Here is an 18,350-nt window from a genome sequence, read left to right as displayed (position 1 = left end):
ACTCATGCTCTTGGCAAACTAATTATCCAAGACAAGTGACTCAGAAATAGATGCTATAGTTTTATGTCTATTGCTGTTACAGCTAAATAGGAGGCATGATTTTGGGTGTATAAAATGTAGCTATATCCTGCAAGTTATGCCACAGTCCTGGTTGAGGACATATTCTGCATACAGATTTCTTCAATCTGATGGTTTTTTTTCCTTTTGAGGTAGGATTTGTAGCTAGTTTCTGGGTGTCTGAAGCAGCCATGGACACCAAGAATCTCAGGAGTGTATTTGGACAAGGAAAATCTAATCTGGTATGTATTTCTTTTCATCCAAGAATGGGTAAAGCCTCATCACAGGAGCATTTATCTGATTAAACTTTTCACTTCAGATTCTTAATAAATTGTTTGATGAATAATATTGAGGATATTGATCTGGAGATGATGGGAAGATTCATGCCATATTTGCTTGGGATGAATATAGTACCAGGCTGTTAGCCATAATCCTCTCTCTGTTTTGTTTCTTTTTCTTTCCATGCCCTCCCTGCTCCTCCTTGGCTGCAGTCTGTAAAGTACTAGCACAGTGCAGGTCTGATCTGATGAAACCACAACTAATGCCAAAGCCTGCCTCTGATGGGAAGAGAACCCAGACTATAAACTTGGGATTTCTGGCCTCTGAATAGGCAAGTCTGTTGCTCGTCTTTCCCTTTCCCCACCATGGATTCCCTTTGTTTCTGTTCTTCCTCTGTATTATTAACTCACATTGAAGTTTCCTGGGAGCCCAGTTTCATTTGGGTGTACATACAATCTAAAGAAGTCACATGTTGCCTCTATGGTCGGAGTTCATCATGCAACAAAAATAGAAAGCAATTTTGTTTTTATAGTTCTGAATGATTTTCAGCTGAAGCAATGAAAAGGAAAGTCAGGCATATTTTAGTGAAAAGTTCATGTTTCTCAACTATGGTTTTTTAATTGAGAATTAGAGTTTATAGTAAGATTAGAAAATAATCATAATTATTGCAGATATCTATACAGCCTTATTCTCAGAAAGTAGGCTATTTTTTAGAATAGTTGAAATTATTCCTGTAGTGAGACTGGAGAATGTCTTAAGCAAGCTGCACTGAATAGTAGTTTGTATTCTCTTTCTCTTGTTTGGTTACACATATAGTGGACAACAGATGAAATAATTACTGACGCAGAGAGTAACACAAATCATGTCAAACAGGGACTTCAAACACCGTGCTTTGAGGTCAATTACCTGTGTGCCTGGAACTTTGATCACGCTGGTAAATGGCCAGGTGACATAACTTGGGTTTATGTACATGCAAAGATAAATAGGCACCTTTTCATTGAATTTTCAAGCAGAACGAGAAATGTCAGAGAAGTGAAAACGTGTTTCTAATATGCTCAAGGAACTTCAACAAAGGAAGCTAATACTGATGAATTAATTTGCTGAAATTGCAAGCAAGGGTTTTTTTTGTTTTGTATTTAAACTCAAATGGATCCTGTTTCCAATAAGCAGCATGAAGGGGGAGTATTTCCAGGGCACTGCCATGCCAAATGGAAGACAGCATGTTCTCTGCCTGATGAAATGTAAGTTTGACTGCTAATCAGCCTGCCTAAGCACTGCTAGCCAGTTTTCCTGAGATTTCAGCTTCTGGGGAACTGAGGCTGTTTTCTAAATTTTTTTTTTTTTTAAGAAAAATAAGGTACTCTGATGGTTTTCAAATAGGAGTCTTTCAGATTTCCATTTCAGCAATGACCCTGCCAAGGCAAATGAGTAAAAAATCTGAGAATGACTCTGGAATTCTGCTACTAAATTTTTCAGTTGCTGGGCATGGACATTTAAATTTCTGGTTTGGGTCAAACTGATCCAAATATAGCTTTCATTTTGGAAGTGAGACCTGTCTGCAAGTTCTTTCTCAGCTCTCTTGCTACTTTTTATTTTAGCACTGTTGCTTCTTTTTTCTTTAAATGGAAGGTGAGAAGAGCAGTTATTCACAGTTTGTAAAGGGTTTGAAGATCTGTGTGCACAGAGCACCATGTAGGTGAAAATTATTTAAATTCAGGACTATGTTTTGTCTTCTTCCTTTTTTCCTTATGTCAGTCTGTGCTGTGACTGAAGTCAATCTGCTTATAATCAAATCTTAACTTGGTTGGTGATTGGGGGTGGTGACTTTGGGGATTTTGTTTTAATCACAGACTTTCTAGTTCACTGAAATTAGGGTTCCAGCCTGATTTCTCTCTGCAGAAAAGATAAGGGGTTTTTTCTTAATGTTTTCATGAATTGTCTTTGCCATTCCTATGAAAATAGTCATGATGAGTCCATCACTGGTGCTTTTTGCATTTGCTTCAAAATATGGGAATGTTCTAAAAATGACTTTGTCTGTGTATCTCTCTATATGTTCTGGGAGTATCTAAGGTCTGAAAATTGATGATTAGGAGGTCATAAATCAGACAACTTTATTTTTTGTTTAGGATTTTAGGTCACACATTGATTTCAACGTGTATCAGATTGCAGTTATGGCTATGAATGAAGACTAATATCATATTTGTGGGCATTATGTTAAGTACTGTCCATGACCACTGATGTCTCATAAGCACTGTGTCAGTACTTTTCTTATACCTTTATCTGTTGTGGTATGTGTACCTTCCTTCCTGATCTGCTTGATCTGCTTGTTCTCTCTCTCTCTTTTTTTTTTTTTTTTTTTTTTTTTTTTTTTTTTTTTTGTGTGTGTGTGTGTTTTGGGATTTTGTTTGGGTTGGTTTTTGTTTGATTGGTTTTGGTTTTTGGTTTGGTTCCCCCTTTCCTTCTAAGAGGAAATGGAATGAAGATACATGTCCCCTTTGATATATTAATTAAATTTTATAAAGGAACAAAAAGCAAATCCGTTGGTGCTTACTACTTTTAGAGCAGTCAGGAAAAAAGGATGTCAGGAAAAAAGGATGAGAGATAGATGTCTTTGCTGTATCAGTACGGTTTTCAGTGGATATACAAAGGTTTAGTAAACTGAAGAAAAATTATCTTTGTCTCCTGTTTTACAGGAGATACACAAGGCTTTTGTTTTCTCGTTCCATGTGTGAGATCACTGGCACCAAATGGAAGAATGGTAGCTTCTTTATCTGACATCCATGTCAAAATGAAGGATAAATACAAAAAATTTGGTTAGCAGTGTTCATGAGATCAAGGAGTCTGATTTACCATTTTGGGTTGAAAAGAACAATCAGTGTGTATGATCAGCACACTGATTGTACACATTTACTGTGAGCGAGTGTCAAAGTAACTTTAAATGTGAGTGTCAAAGTAACATCCCAGGGTGTTATGCCGTATGTTATGAGATATAAAATCTTTTGTGCTCCATGGTACTTGGCATATGTTTCTTAGACACTTCCATGTTAATAATTGATCCAAAGAACTTGTTTTGATCACCCATATGGTATCTTTGAGTCTTAAATTCCCATTAGACCAAGCATGTGTTTGTATTAGATATGTTTTATTACTAGGAAACAAATATTTTGGTGACACTAAGATCCCTGCAGTGAAATATGAATTGCCTCTTATGCAGGAGATACCCTGAAAGTTGCTTTGAATGGTAGGGGGTTTTTTCAAAATTTATCTAATGAAAAAACAGAAATCTGTAATTCTATAGTCTATAATTCTATACAGAAGTCTATAGTTCTGGTATTCTTTTTTACTGTATACATAGTTTGTATTGACCTTGAGAAAGCCTGAAAGCTCTAAACTGGCCTCTTGAACATAATAAAATGCACAGCACAGAACATACTTACTTTAAGGTAAAGTCACTAGTTCTAGAAATATTCAGAAGACAAAACTATAGCAAATCCATCCAATGCTAGCATAAAGTTGTTTCCCTGTTTTGTAACCAGGTAGTTGGAGCATTTAAGGACAAATTTGTCATTTGTAGCATAGCTCCTTCCTACACAAGACTCATTTTTTGCAAACATGGATTACAAAGGTATTTTAAAAATAATAGCATTTGTGTATTATTGTCTGTGATTGCAACTTAAACTCACAAGGCCATACTAAATGTTTTTTTAGCCTAAACAGATCTTTGGTTTATCTGTCTGAAAGCACATATTCTACTAAATTTTTAGCTCCAGGTCAGTTGTGGTATTTGGACTTAAACCCTGTGCTTAAATGTTCTTTCAGACATAACACTTCCTTGCTATTGGAGAAATACTGATGGTGTGGTGTGTTTCCTTTTTACACAAATTCCCATCCTGGGGTTAGTTTAGAAGAAGGAAAATTAAACCTCTGTGTACTTTCTATGCTCTGATGGACACTGTGTGTTCTCTCCTGAGTTAGAGGAGTAAGCCAGTTTTGTCTGCATTGGAGGTATGTGTGTGCAGCTAGAATAGTTTAAAGAGATGCCTTTATTATTTCTTCCAAACACAGGCATAGGAAGTAAGATTCCCTGTTGTTACATGATTCATTTTCATTAATATCCATGGAAATTTCATGGATTTTCATCATTTAAGCTCTGGGAGTAGAGACCACTGCAAGTAAAAAGTCTCTTGTGCAGCTGACTGTTGATAGGAGAATCAGTTTCTCTTCCTCTTTAGATGTGGCAGTGCTGAATAAGGATGAGGTAGTCTTTTGTAGTTGGCAGCCATTCATTCTTACAAAGTGTTTGTTTTGAAACTATCACTTACCTCCTGGTTGCATTGTGAAGGACCTCATGAAAATGCTGATTTGAAAACAAAGTGAAGACTGAGCTGAGCAAAAACAGTATGTATACATACATGAGGGTAATTGCCTGTGGGGGAACAGTCAGGAGCAAAGGCCATTGCTTTCTCTACTAAGTGCTCTGCCACTTGTTGCAATAATTTATTTTTTATGATGATGAACATTATTTCTCAATCAGTGGGTTGTGAACTTACATGTTTTACTATCACATTTTGTATATTTAAGTTTGATAGTTTAAGATAAGCAGCAGTACACTGAGCCAAATACTTGGGTACAAGGTAGACTTTATGGGGCAAAGGAGAGTGCACTGGAAATGAGTTTTTTAGCATTTTACATACCTAAGAGTTTGAATCCATTACTTGTTTGTTTTCTTTTTTAAAAATTCTCTGCAGAATAGAAACTGTGGCATGGAAAAAAACAAGATTATTCACCTCCAACAGCTGCTTTATCTTCACTGTCTGGTAGTAGTAAGAAACAATCAAGGACCCTAAATGTTACTAATGTGGGGAATTTTATTTGAAATGTCTGAACTGAGGCACTTAATTTTTCCATTTCCTGTAACAGGAGAGCACCAACAGCTCTTTAACTGCCAGGGATCAGTCAAAGTTGGAAAGAGTAAGTGTGAACTAAGTTATAATTGTCTACTTGGACATAGAGGTATTGGCAGGGAGGGCTTTAGAGAGAAGGGTTATGACTGCTTTGTGACTGCAGCATGCTTTTTTTTTTAGTTGGGATGAAAGACAGCAACCACAATCCCTAACCTCATCTCAGAACTGCCAGAGGAGATGTGTAGAAACCACTTGGACTGCTGCAAAGTCTAGCCGCAGGGATGGGCAAGACGGTAAGACCAGCCTACACCTACGTACCCTTCTGACCCTTATTCCCTAGTTTGCTGTTGTTAGGTGTGTAAGCCATCTATTACACAGGCACATAGGGATTAGAGAAGGGGGTCAGAGGAGAGATTTACATTAGATGTTGTTAGGAAGAAGTTCTCTACTCAGAGAATAGTACGGCACTGGAAAAGGTTGTCCAAACAAGTTGTGGGCGCACCATTCCTGGGAGCATTCAAGCCAGATTGGGTGGGGCCCTGAACAACCTGATCTGGTGGGTAGTATCCTTCTATGTGGCAGGGGTTTGGAACTAAATGGTAGTTAAGGTCCCTCCACCCCAAATAATTTTGTGTCCTAGTCTAGACAGTATTCCAGGTAGCGTTCTTGCTGCCTTGCCTGGCCACTGGGCCTGGCACTTGGACTAGGAGATCTATCTATGCCCTATTTGTCATCAACAAAGAGAAAGAACATTCCTCCTCAGGGCTGTTCAGACTGCCAAAGCAACATTCCAGCTTAGGCAGAGTGCCTTTTTCCATGTTTCCAGCTTCCCCTCTGTGCAGGGCTTTTCTTGATAACAGGTTTTCTATAAGTGCCACAGAAGGTATAGTTGAAAGAAGCCTGTACTAAATAGGTGGGTGAAAAGGTGAGTGCTTCCTCTCTGTGCAGGGCTTTTCTTCATAACACCAACAGGTTTTCTTTAAGTGCCACAGAAGGCATAATTGAAAGAAGCCTGTACTAATAGGTGGATGAAAAGGGAAGGAACTGATGGTCTCAATATCATCTTTCTTGGCCTCAATCTGACCAAGATTTAGGCATATGACTAAATTTATGTAATTTATTTCCTCTGCCATCTGCAGTCAGTTTCCCCTCTCAGATGCATTAGTGATTGGGGGAAGCAGAATTCTCTTGTGAGCTGGCTGTTGTGAAGTATGACTTTCTTAGTTTTCCTGAGTCACACCAATAATTCCAGAGGTCCTTATGTTCATTTTAAATACTCTGACATTGCACTTTCCAGATAAGAATTTTACACAGTTTTAGAGCTGTTCTGTCCCATTTGATTTACACATCTATATTGTCATTATATAGTTATGTTTGACTTCAGGGCCTGCAATTTATGAGAAAAAGAACTTGAAAAAAACATGTGTCTACCAAAGGTCTTGCATACACCAAAACAGTATGAGTTTTTTTGAGTTCTGAAGAGAAATTGAGAAGAAATACCAGACTCTTAGACTTGGCACTTTCTATTTGATATGTGCAATATGTGAAGATACCTAAACCAAATCAACAGTATCTTTTCTTTTTTTTTTTTTTTTGTAAGGAATATTCTAAGTAGTTAATTTATTCTGCTTTACTGCATTCACTTTATTTCAAAGAGGAAAAATTGAGTAAGAACTAGTATAACTAGTTCTGCAGTATGGAAACAGGATAAACATGGAAATAATTTGAATAGAAATATAAACAGGAATGGCAGAGTGCCAGCAACTGCTTGAATAAAAATCCTCAGGCAGCTATAGTAGAAGTCTCTTTCCTTACATTCTTTGCATTCCATAAAACAGTCTGTGTAGTTTGAGAAGCTATGTTCATGTGTCTTGTTACCACTTCTCTCCAAAATATGACCAAACCTTTATAGCTGGTTAGCTTTAATTCGAATAACACCACTGGTGCTCTGTAAGATTATTTTGTGGTTGTTTCTGGATAACAGATTTACCTGTTTGATACTTATTTTAGCTTAGCCTTTGGCCACGGATACAGGAGTCCCATGGAATGAAGGAGGGAGATATAACCCTCAGAGGTTCCTAAAAAATTTCAAGCCAGGTTGCCAGAAGATAATATGCCTGAAAGGGTGTGTATTTTGTTTGTTTGTTTGTTTGTGTTTGTTTGTTTTTGCAGTTCCATTGGTTTTGAAACTGTCACGCCTGGAGCACAGCACTTCTGATCCATGGCAAAGTATCCTAACTGCAAGGATAGGATACTACTACTGAAACTCTGTCAGTTTCAGTAGTTTTCTGAAACTGACAGAGTTAGAGAATTACAGACTTGCCCTCTGTGTTTATAAACAAATAAAAAGAGGTGGGAGAAAGCTGAGTGTCTGAAGCACAGGCAGGTATGGAATAATCCATGAAGTGTTAGCCTGTGCAAATGTGTAATATTAGTGAATCAGTATAGCAGACTCATTCAGTGATCTAAGGTCATTTGTGTCTTGGATTGTTCAGCATACAATGTGTTTGTAGTCCTTTTCCCACCAGATTGCTGGCTTACAGTGAGATATGTAGAAAATATTTTAAAATATAAACTAGGGTTTTCCACCTGCTTCAGTTGAAGAAGAAAGACAGGAATATGGAGTAAATGTTAATTGTGCAAGAACTGAAATCATCCTTGAATTTATTTGTCAATATTCCACATAGATTCTGTTTAGATTGTTTTATAAGTTTAACTGAAAACTGAACTGGCAAACAGGGTTTGTTTAGAAAGCTAGGGTAAAAGGAAGAGGAAAAATTTATTTTAGTTGCACCAAGTTGCTAGAAACTTCACTAGTAATACATGCCATGACTTCATTGACAGATTTTATATGTTCTAGTCCACTTCTATCTGTGGCATGATTGTGCAAATTAACAGAAAAATGTTAGGGGAATACTTAATTGGAAATAAAGGATTGGAAGGAACTTCAGAAAGGTGCCTTATCTTTTGCTTCACGTCTAGATCAGTTCTACATAAACCATTTGTCCACAGATATTTAGTTTCTTCTCAAACCAGCAATGAACAGTCAAGTCTTCTGGTTCAGTCTGCTCCTTGTCTAGGTTCATGCTAAGAAATGCTTGCCTCCAGTGGAAAGTAAATTTCCCTTCCTGCAGTTGTGACGAATTTTCTTGTTTCTCAACAACTGTGATGATATCCTTTGCTGCTACCTATTCCAGAATGTATACCCCTTCAAATCTTTCATTTCACAGACTAAAACTTGATGTTTTCACTTCATTCTGTTTATTACTCCAAAAGTTTTTTAGAAGCCTAAAACTGGACACAGTACTTGAGTACAGTATTCCAGTGAGTCAGTGGAAGGACTGTTCTGCTAGCAGAAGGAAATTTACGTGCACAATTAAAGGTGCTCTTGCTTTTGTTGGAGTAAGGTAAAAAGTTGCCAACTTTCAGCTGAGATACAGTAACTGCTTGTGTGTCTGCTCCCAGCAAATGCAGAGACAAACAGGTTTGGTCTTCTGTTCTATGGGGCTGGCTAAATGTGCAGTTTCTGCGAGAAGGGACAAATGTTACCAGCTGAGGACAGTAGCAGCAAGGATTCCTCATGCCCCAAGAGATTACACTTGACAATTTCATAAAGTGTACCCAGCCAGCTGCCTAGATCTGCTGTCAAATGACATGAAGGTCTCTGCCAGTCCAGGCAGCAGCCTTCTGCTTTGTAGTTTAAACATAATCAGGTAAGTTAGGGACTTCTCAAGGAATTCCACAGTTTTGGAAGTGCTAAACCCCCATGTAGCAATAAATGTTTGTAGCCTTTCTTCTTACCCTCTTTAGGGCAATCACTTGTGGGCTGGTAATTACCAGTGCTTATGCATAAGAATATTAAGAAAACTCTAAGTATTTAAGTAGTCTTCAGAATATTACTTGTAGGCTTTTAGGAAGAAAATTTTACTTTGTTCTCAGACACTCTTTCTTCATTTTCCCATCTTGATGTGCATGTTTTTCTGTTGCTCCCTTCCAGTTACCTAAACATAATGTTCTGGTCCCAACCAAGAAGCGGAGAGAATGCCAGATTACCTCTCATGAAGCCGTTGCTTAATGCAGTGTTCCTTTCTAGAGGCAGTTATAATAGTTCTGAATTCCTGGTAGGTGTTTTACCATGGAGGCCCCATGTCCTGTACTAATTCTAGGTGTACGTACGAGCCACTATGAGACGTGTTTTTACCTTAAGGACAACCATGTATATCGTGACTGGCAGTTTGTATAAAGAAATGACCTTTGTGTGCAGAGCAAAATGCAGTAAGTGTTTCTTTTCAAGCCTACACATGACACCAGAGCACAGTTCACCCAGTTTCCATTTGATAGTTGATATATTCTGTTCAGAAAATGCATTTTTGTACTTGAATATCTCAGCGGTCAGAAAATAAATCACAGTCACAAGATTATCAGTGCTGTGCAGGGAAAGCTAAGATACTAAAAAAGCATGAGGTCAAACATATTCAAGTGTTTCAAGGTCACACTAGTCTGTCTAAGTTGCTGAGTGACACGTGACAATGTAGACAAAAAGTTGAACGTTTGTAGACAAAAAGTTGAACGTTCCTACCGATGCATAAGGAACTTTGTGTGAGGTGCAAGGCGTACCTGGGAGCACACGCACCGAGGCCTCCGAGACACAGATACCTGAGTCACTGGAGTGTGCGCCATGGTACGCCGAAGCGAAAATGACCTCGCAGCCGGTGCCAGGGGCAGCCTGCTCAGTGTGCACCAGCGAGCAGGGTCGCGGGAGCCGGGCCACGCCGCAGTGGTACCGGGGGCAGCTTGCAGTGGCCGTGCCTCGCCGCCCGCTCCGGCGCGCTCCCGGGACCGCCGGCGGAGCCCGCAGGTGCGGGGCGCGGTGCCGGGAGCGCGCACGTTGCCAGGGCGGGGGGGGTCGCCGCGTCCCCGGCGAGGGCGGCGGCCGCCCCTCTGCAGCGCGCTGCGGGCAGGACGCCTGCGCCGTGCGGGGGGGCGGGCGCCGCATCCCAGCGCTCGGGGCTGCGGGCGCCGGCATGAACGGAGGCTTCGCCGCGCCCAGCCGGACCTGAGCCGGGAGACAAAGGGGAGAAGCTGCCGCCATGGGCGAGCAGCTCCGCGCCCAGCCCGCCGCCTCGGCGGGGCCACCGCCGCCCGCCGCTGCCTCCTGCTCGCTGCTCGGCGGACTGCTGCAGAACGGCTTCCACCCCTCGGGCCCGCCGCTCAGCAACGGCGGCTGCGGGGAGCCGCTGCACCAGCTGCTGCTACGCCCGGAGCTGCCGCCGCTCAGCCACGGCTCCCCGGCCAAGAAATGCAGGCTGCGCCGGAGGGTGGACTCGGGCCGGCGGCACAGGCCACGTAAGTGATGACCGCGGCGGCTCTGGGGAGCGGCGCCGGCCCGGCCCTCGCCGCGCGGCGCTGCCGTAGCCCGGCCCGGTGTCAGGCGGCCGCGGGTCCCGCGCCGCCTCTCTCCCTGCGGAGCACCGCCCGGCCGGGGGTGACGGCCACCCGGCTCCGCGCCCCGGGCGTTCCACCCCCCAGCGCCGGCTGCCGGGCGGGCGGAGCGAGGGCCCCGTGCCGGCCAATGCGGCGGCGCCGCCCGGGCACGGCCCCGCTCCCGCGTGGGCCGGGCCCGCCCTGCGCCAATGGGGCGGCGGCAGGCGGGGAGCGGCGGCCCGGCACAAACGCGGGCGGGCGGCGGGCGGCCGCTCCTTGCCGAGCAGCGCGTCGGGCGGTGCCCAGGGTCTTGCCCCGCTCGCCGCTTCCCCGCCGCACGCATGAAGCTCATAGTGCCCAAGAAACACTGTGAGTAACGCCGGGCCACCGGGGCGCTCTGGAGCGTGGGAAGGCTCCGCGGGCTTAGTGTGTGCTCCTTTCCCAAACGTTGTTAGAATGAAGGAAAAAGTGAATCTGGGAACCCGGCGCAAGTTATTCTGACTGGTGGGGAAAAAATATTTGTAAACAGCTGAAATTTGTAATGTGCTTCTCATTTAGGAAGTGTTCGTGAACTGGTAGTCTATTTCAGGTTTGGTTTTAAGCCTGAGACTCAAGCGTCCTATTTGTTAATTCTATACTTCCTTAATTCTCTATGGTTTATTGATTAGTAGTCTTGCTTACTTGGAGGCATTGAATAATTCTTCCATGGTAAACCCTGCAAGTAAAACAGTCTAGGGGAAAAAGTTTCTTTTCACTATTACTTTGCTAGCGCTTCACATAAACCCACAAATGTTTGATTCTTTGTTGCAAGTTCAGCATGTTCCAAAAGGATAATAGGGATAGTCAGGATCGCAGCTGTCGGCTGCCAAAATTTAAAGATGTTTCTACTCAGTAGGAAGTAGTGTCCATTCAGCTAATCTGGGTTTGGGGTTTTTTCCTTTATTTTGAAGTGAATATTTAAAACCAACTTTCCTGGTTAAACAGAACAAAATATTCAGAAGCAGCCTAAAGAGCTGTACCTTTCACAGGACTGCGTATTAGACTTTTGCAATGCTTTTGGTGAGCTACTCATGCCACTTTCCCTTAGAATGTTCTCTGATTGATTAATCATGAAGTGCTTACAGGACCTGTTGATAGTTAATTTAGTCCTCTATCAAATTTAACCTATCAGTGACCAAGTCTTCTCTGTCACAAACTGTTTTTGTAGTCTTTGTACTGCTTCACGTTTTTTTCATGAACACAACCTGCAGAACTTGGACTGGCTTACATTTTGGTTTGGTGTAACCAAGGAGAATCAGCACTTGCATATCAAACTCTCCATAAGAGTAAAAACTGTTTTGAAACAAAGAATAAAGCTTTTAGAAATTCATGTAATCACTTGATTAAGAAAGAAGGAGGGCTTTGGAATTTCCATCCCATCTTGAGGGGAAAAAAGAGCCCATCAAAATAAAAAGCATAGGTGACTGACTATATTGCCCAAGATGTATAACAACTGAATCTTCAGGTGGGGAGTTTTAGTGAAATGAGGCTTTATTGAAAACAGCAGCTGAGGAAAGTGCTTCATAGAACTATTTTGTAGGCAATTTATTGGCTGATTAAAATGCATTAATGCTTGCTGATATGCTTTTTAATATATATGGTGTATTTTGTACAATAAAAGGTTTGAAATCTAGTATTAGTCATACAGGCAATAATGATGGCAAATTGTCCTGGTACTGCATGCCTTTCCACTGCATCCTCCTCTAGTGAATACTACTCATTACCATTTTTACTGGTTTGTTTGGTGCTTTTAATCCTGACCTTTGCAGATGTTTGTTCTTTTCTTAAGGATAGATTGCAAAATGAAGTGCAGTTGCCACATGGCATGTGAGAACAGTATTGATTGTAGGGTTTGCTTTGTGTGGTGGAGAAGTTAATGAGCTAATTGGCATTTCCCAATATTTCAGCAAATGAATCCTATCTTTCTGCAGCAGTTATTCCTTTAAACTCTTATTTTCTTGATTGTTTCTACTTTCTAACAAAGTAAGGTAGAATTCTATGTTCACAAGTCTTTTTCCCCTCTCAGAAGGGAAGATTCCCCATGATACCAGTGTGCTTTGCTGATAAGCCTGCAGTGAGAGAGGACTCCTGGTACAGCCTCTGCTGGGAATCCTGTCTTGGCTTTCTTTTTTCCTTCATTTAAGTAAATGGGTTGTCAGGGATATTAGGCTTGTGTCAGTTTTCTTTTTCAAATCATTTTGTGGTAATATAACTACATTTGTTGGATGGTCACACCTTTTTAACAAAAAGCTCTCTGCTTTTGGGTTTGAACTCTTTGTGGGGTTGGTTGTAACTTTTAGGTTTTATCTGCTCTTCTGATGAGGAGGAAGACATTCAATATGCCCCTGCTACTGAGGATGAACTGGAAAGCTTCACCTGATATGTGTGCATGATTTAGCTTTAGCTTTTTAAGGTTTGAGGAAACTTTAATTAGAAAGCAGATATAATACCTTTATTGAGCTACCTATTCTAGTTTCGTTCAAAGAAAAAAAGATGCTTCCGTTTTATTTTTTATAACTGTGTAAAACAGGAAGAAGTAATTGAGAAATTTGTGTAAGCTATTATAGCTCTATTTTTTTAATAAAAATCAGCTTTCAGAAGCTGTAAGAATACTATGTCATGTTATGTGCGTGTTGTTTTGATTTTTTTTCCCGTTACTGTTTTTGGCTCTCTCACCTCTTCTAGACCCAATTAACACAGGGTCATCAAAGTGTCAAACAATGCAAATGAAATATAAATGAAGTAATAGGATTTTAACATATGTATGTTCAGAAAGAAAAGCAGCCGAAACTAAGATATTTCATCTGAGATACTTATGACTAAGATATCAGAGTATTGATACCACCATTCAAATTATTGATAAAAAAATTGAAATAGTGTATCTGTCCTTGAGGAAATACAGGTATTACAAGGGAGATGTATAACTTGAAACAGTTTTGGCCAAAGAAGGAACTGCTGCAAACTGGTCAGGAATAAATCCAGGGCTCAGGTAGAGAAAAGAATGTTCTAACCAGCAGGATTCAAGCACAAGCTCTTTCTGAATGTTGAGGAGCAAAAAGATTCAGCTAACCTTATGTGGTGGTTGGTTAAAGGTATGAAAAGGATTACTCTTGGTTATCTTCTTTAATGGGTTAAATGTTACTTGATGACCCAGGAGTTCCCTCTCATTCTTGCTTCTCCTGAGCTCTTGTCTGTGAGGAGGATGTTGTGATTTGATATTTACTTTCCAACTTTCCACATGCCCTCATTATATTGTGTGTTAACTTTTAAAAATACAAGGTGTTGAAATCTGAATATAATAATGCCTTGTAGGAATAGCCTGATACTCCAGAGTTAATGCAGAAACTAGGTAAAATGTATCATGGAATTTCTCGTGAGTGAACCTTTGCCCCAGATACACAGCTGTTGGTGTGCATCAGATTACCTACTTATGCAATGCTGTAGATACCTTCTGTTTGCATTGTCACATGCTTCTGCAGCTAAATTTTGGACTAGTACAGATTTTTATCTCACGATAAGAAAGCACTAAGTAGTTGGCACAGTTTATTAACATAAAGAGAATTATTTTTTAAAATAGATGAGTAGAGTCTTTGGTTTATGCTAGACTTCTACAAACATGTGATGATTCTTGATGCTTTCTGTATTGGTTCTATGGGACATAAAACTAGATTTTACAGTGGTTTTTTTTTTTTTTTACTTACTGCTGTGTAGCAATGCAGTAGAATTGTTCTGGTTTTGCCCCAGTTATAGATTCAACAGATCCAATAGGTATGCTGCATACCTCCTGGAAACAGAGAAATCAGCTCATTAGCCTTATCAGACAATTTTAATTTAGAAGTGCATTTGTTTACATTGTGAGAATATTTCTGCAACATATCTGGTGTCTTTACTACTCACAGTAGATCACACAGTTTTGACTGTGATCAACCTGAGATGTGGGTGGGATGGATTTTACTTTCCCCCTCCTTGCTTTCCTGTCTTTTCGTAATTCAGGGGCACTTATCCAGGTCATCAATGAAGTGCTGGACTTCCAGCTTCCAGTTTAAAAACAAACCAGCAGAAAACCTCAAACACTGCTTCCCTCCATTCCCCCTCCCCCCCCCAAAAAAAAACAAAACACCTCCTCCACAATTCTCCCCATTTTCCCTCAAGTCTGTGGAAAACTTATCTACAAACACTTTTCTTTCATACCCACTGGTTGTAGTACTGGGCTCTGTTAATTTCGATGGCCTCTGAATCATTTTATTCTGTATTCACAGAGGCAGCAAACCTCAGGAGCACCTTCAGTCTGTGTGCACACTTCCATTAGCACCACATTCAGTGGCACCAGGAAGGTTCAAGTGTATAGGTACCAGTTGAGATGAATTTTATATAGATATGGAAAAGAACTGATGGTGGGTCAGCGGTGCATTTTGATTTGGAACATACTGATAGTAACAAAAGATACAATGGATACATGTTAAAATAATCACTGGAATACAGAAGTGTTTCTACTCTCACTCCAGTTGTGCAAAAGTTATATGAATTTCAGTGTGACTTTTTTGAGACTTAGTTTAATTCCCATTGGTCAGCCAGTCCAGATGGTTGTTGAATTATTGCAAGTAATTCCAACAGAAAGCTGGTGTTAGAAGTTGAGAAGAAAACTAAGCTGTTTTTTCTGCATAATTAAAATATCTGGTTTTGTTGTCTGATCTTGGGGTCTTTATTTGTGCTGAAGAAAACCACTGGTGTTCTAAAAGCAAAGTTCCTTTCTTTCTGCAGCAGTCCATTTGGCTCACAACAAAATGAAAGGAACTTAGATTCACAGAGAGAGTAAACTAAAAAAAAAAGTGTCCTGGTATTTCTGCTCACTTTATAAATGCGAGCATTATGCGTAGCTATCCCAAGAATTATGCAGAGTTGAAGAAACTTCATAGTTGTTTTCTACAGTACTTATTCTTTGTGAATTACTTGGTTATAACTCTTTAAAATGTTAAGATGTAAAGTGAAATGTCTTGGCAGTCATTTATGAATAACTCTCAGCTGTTAGTGCTTACTTTAACACTTTTATTGCTGGGCTTGTGTTTGATAGGAAGACAGAAAACTTCTTGCCTCTTTGAAAGATGAAATCTACACTATGGCTTTCAAACAAATGTTGGTACAGGTAGAGTGTTGCAGGTTTTATGCCCTTCATGAAAAATAGTGGAAAATGCCTTATACTTAGCTACAGGTTGGTTCCTTATTGCATAGTCCAGCCATGCTGCTTTTACAATGAAACTTCCCACTTGCATAGTTAAGATAGATCTGAGGACGAGACTTTCTGTTCCAGTGGGACAGGTAAACTTCTCAGTAGCTTTATTTAAGATTTGTGTAAGTCACTAATGGGATTGGCAGCCTGAGCTCCACTGCATTGCAATGTTGTGCAGTGTGGATGAGACAGTTTTCACATAAATATTTACCTTGTACTTTCCCAAGTGTTTGAGTTGCAGGTTAGTCTATAACATATTTTTCTTCTTTAAATAAAGCCTGTTTTAAACGCACTTGTTTTGAATTCTTCCAGTTTCAGGGGACTCTCATATATCTGCATAGTGTGATACATGAGACTCAAATTAGACTTAATTTCACTGTCTTTGTGCAGCTTGCATAGCATGGGAAAAAAAATTAGACCTTACAACAGATAACAGCTACTTCATTGGAGTTTATGCATTATGCCTGCCTTGTCCGTGGGGAACTGGGAGGAGAAACTGATGATTCAATTTCTTGGCATACAACAATGAAGTGAAATAACTGTTTTAAGTGCCTGACATTTAAGGATTGGTTTGGGCAGGGAGAGCATATTAAAAATTGGAGAATTTAAGACTTTCAAATTATTCATCCAGCTGATGCTGAGACACTTAGGGTAAGCAAAAAAGACAGCCTCTTTCAGCCTGAAGATGAGTAACTTAATTGTGATCTGTGATCACATGAATAAGGACAGTGTGATAAGTACCTCCTATGCTTATTAAAGTGTTTGCCCCAAGTTGTTTATTTTTAGGTTCACTGGCAGAATAATCAGCTATGCATATGGTATTTATGGTTTCAAGTTTGTAATAACACTAAGTTGGGATGCCCTAGTTGATAGAAACATTTTTCTAGCAAGTCCACCTGATTCTCCCTGAAAATCAGGAAGGTGATTATGTGACTGCTATTTTAGAAGTGTGTCTTAGATGTTAATCATATACTCAGGACTTTTAATTTAGTTTTTCTAAGAAACATTGCTAGCTCCCTCCATCTGCAGTGCCTGTGTAGAGGTTTTGTATTCTTAATTCTTATTCTTTCATAATGTTACTGGCTTACTATTTAAAATGTATGCATATATATATATATATATATATATATATATATATATGTAAGTGGAACAGGGAGACCAGCTTGATTCAGTTACTGTCTTCTGCTGGGTGTTCTCCATAGTCATTTTCTCCTGCTATTAACAAAACAAAGGTTTTGGAGGACTGAGGCCAGCTGTGGCAAGCTGAGAAGCAGATAGTGGCATTTCTTATGTAATTATGTGATAGACTAACACATATACTAGCAAAGGGAGTCTACACTCAAAGGACAGGTCTCTCAGTGGTAAACACTGAACATAAGCCAGCTCACTTTTGGCTACTACATGCAAGTGTTGCAGTCCAACAGAGCTGCTGGTTCTGGTGGGTTGGAGTCTGAAGGCCTCCAGCATAATGGGAGCTCTGTATTGCTCCTCTTCAGACACAGCCTTGAGACGGTGGAAATTCTGACTGAGCTTGGAAAGGCAATTGTAGATGTTACACAGTGGGAATATGACTTGAGAAATATCCTTCTCCTGTTTGTTTAGTTGTTTCTTCTTCCTCCTGGTCTCCTTAATTCTAAGCAGAATTGGAGCCAATTGGGTGAAATACAATTTCATTTCTCACTCATTGGTGCTGATTGGGTGAAATACAGTAAATGTGCTCTGTCAAGAGGTAGTGACTGAAGAGTAAAATGATTTCCTGGGAAAAAATGTTTTCATTTTATTAAGGTCTGCTTCTTCAGACAAGAATATTTTGAGATTTTCCTTTTTCTTTTTCTTAACTGAGGCTTTATGAAGGCTTAACCTAGAGATGTATTTAAAGCATATGAATTGGACATGACTCCCAGTTCTCAGGAATAGATACTGCTACTGTGACTGCACTGAATTGTCATTCAGCAAATGATTTAAGTGATTTATCTACCCTGTGTATTCATAGTGATGTTCTCTTTTTTCCTCCCCAAACCCCTTGTTCTTAGCATTCCCATGGTTTGGAATGGATATCGGTGGAACGTTGGTTAAACTGGTCTACTTTGAACCTAAGGACATTACTGCAGAGGAGGAGCAGGAGGAGGTGGAAAACCTGAAAAGCATTAGGAAATACTTGACCTCCAATACAGCCTATGGTAAAACTGGCATTCGCGATGTCCACCTGGAACTGAAAAACTTGACTTTGTGTGGACGCAAAGGAAACCTGCACTTCATCCGCTTTCCCAGCTGTGCCATGCACAGGTTCATACAGATGGGGAGTGAAAAGAACTTCTCCAGTTTGCACACTACGCTCTGTGCCACGGGAGGTGGTGCTTACAAGTTTGAGGAAGACTTTAGAACGGTACGTGAACAGTTCACATGGGTTCAGTGGGAGG

The 18,350-nt window shown here is 40.5% G+C and overlaps 1 protein-coding gene across 8 annotated transcripts in view; it reads left to right on the top strand.

The window, feature by feature from the left end:
• The window catches only part of PANK1 (pantothenate kinase 1), a 43,157-nt gene that overhangs the window by 6,999 nt on the left and 17,808 nt on the right, over positions 1–18,350 (top strand). For 2 of the 8 annotated variants that reach the window (XM_050975997.1, XM_050975995.1), the window contains exons 1-2: positions 10,316–10,586; positions 17,964–18,316. In XM_050975997.1, the coding sequence (XP_050831954.1) occupies positions 10,331–10,586; positions 17,964–18,316 (609 nt within the window). In that variant the 5' untranslated portion in view covers positions 10,316–10,330. Of the gene's footprint in view, positions 1–1,243; positions 1,578–5,256; positions 5,308–5,420; positions 5,534–7,250; positions 7,366–10,315; positions 10,587–10,929; positions 11,034–17,963; positions 18,317–18,350 lie in introns of those variants that run through there. The other 6 variants (XM_018910799.3, XM_018910795.3, XM_050975998.1 and 3 more) reach the window with 6 other exon arrangements.

This window comes from Serinus canaria, chromosome 6 (assembly GCF_022539315.1).
Source record: "Serinus canaria isolate serCan28SL12 chromosome 6, serCan2020, whole genome shotgun sequence".
Lineage (NCBI taxonomy): Eukaryota > Metazoa > Chordata > Aves > Passeriformes > Fringillidae > Serinus > Serinus canaria.
Note: the sequence above shows the minus strand (reverse complement) of the source record. Positions and strands in the feature narration are given on the sequence as shown.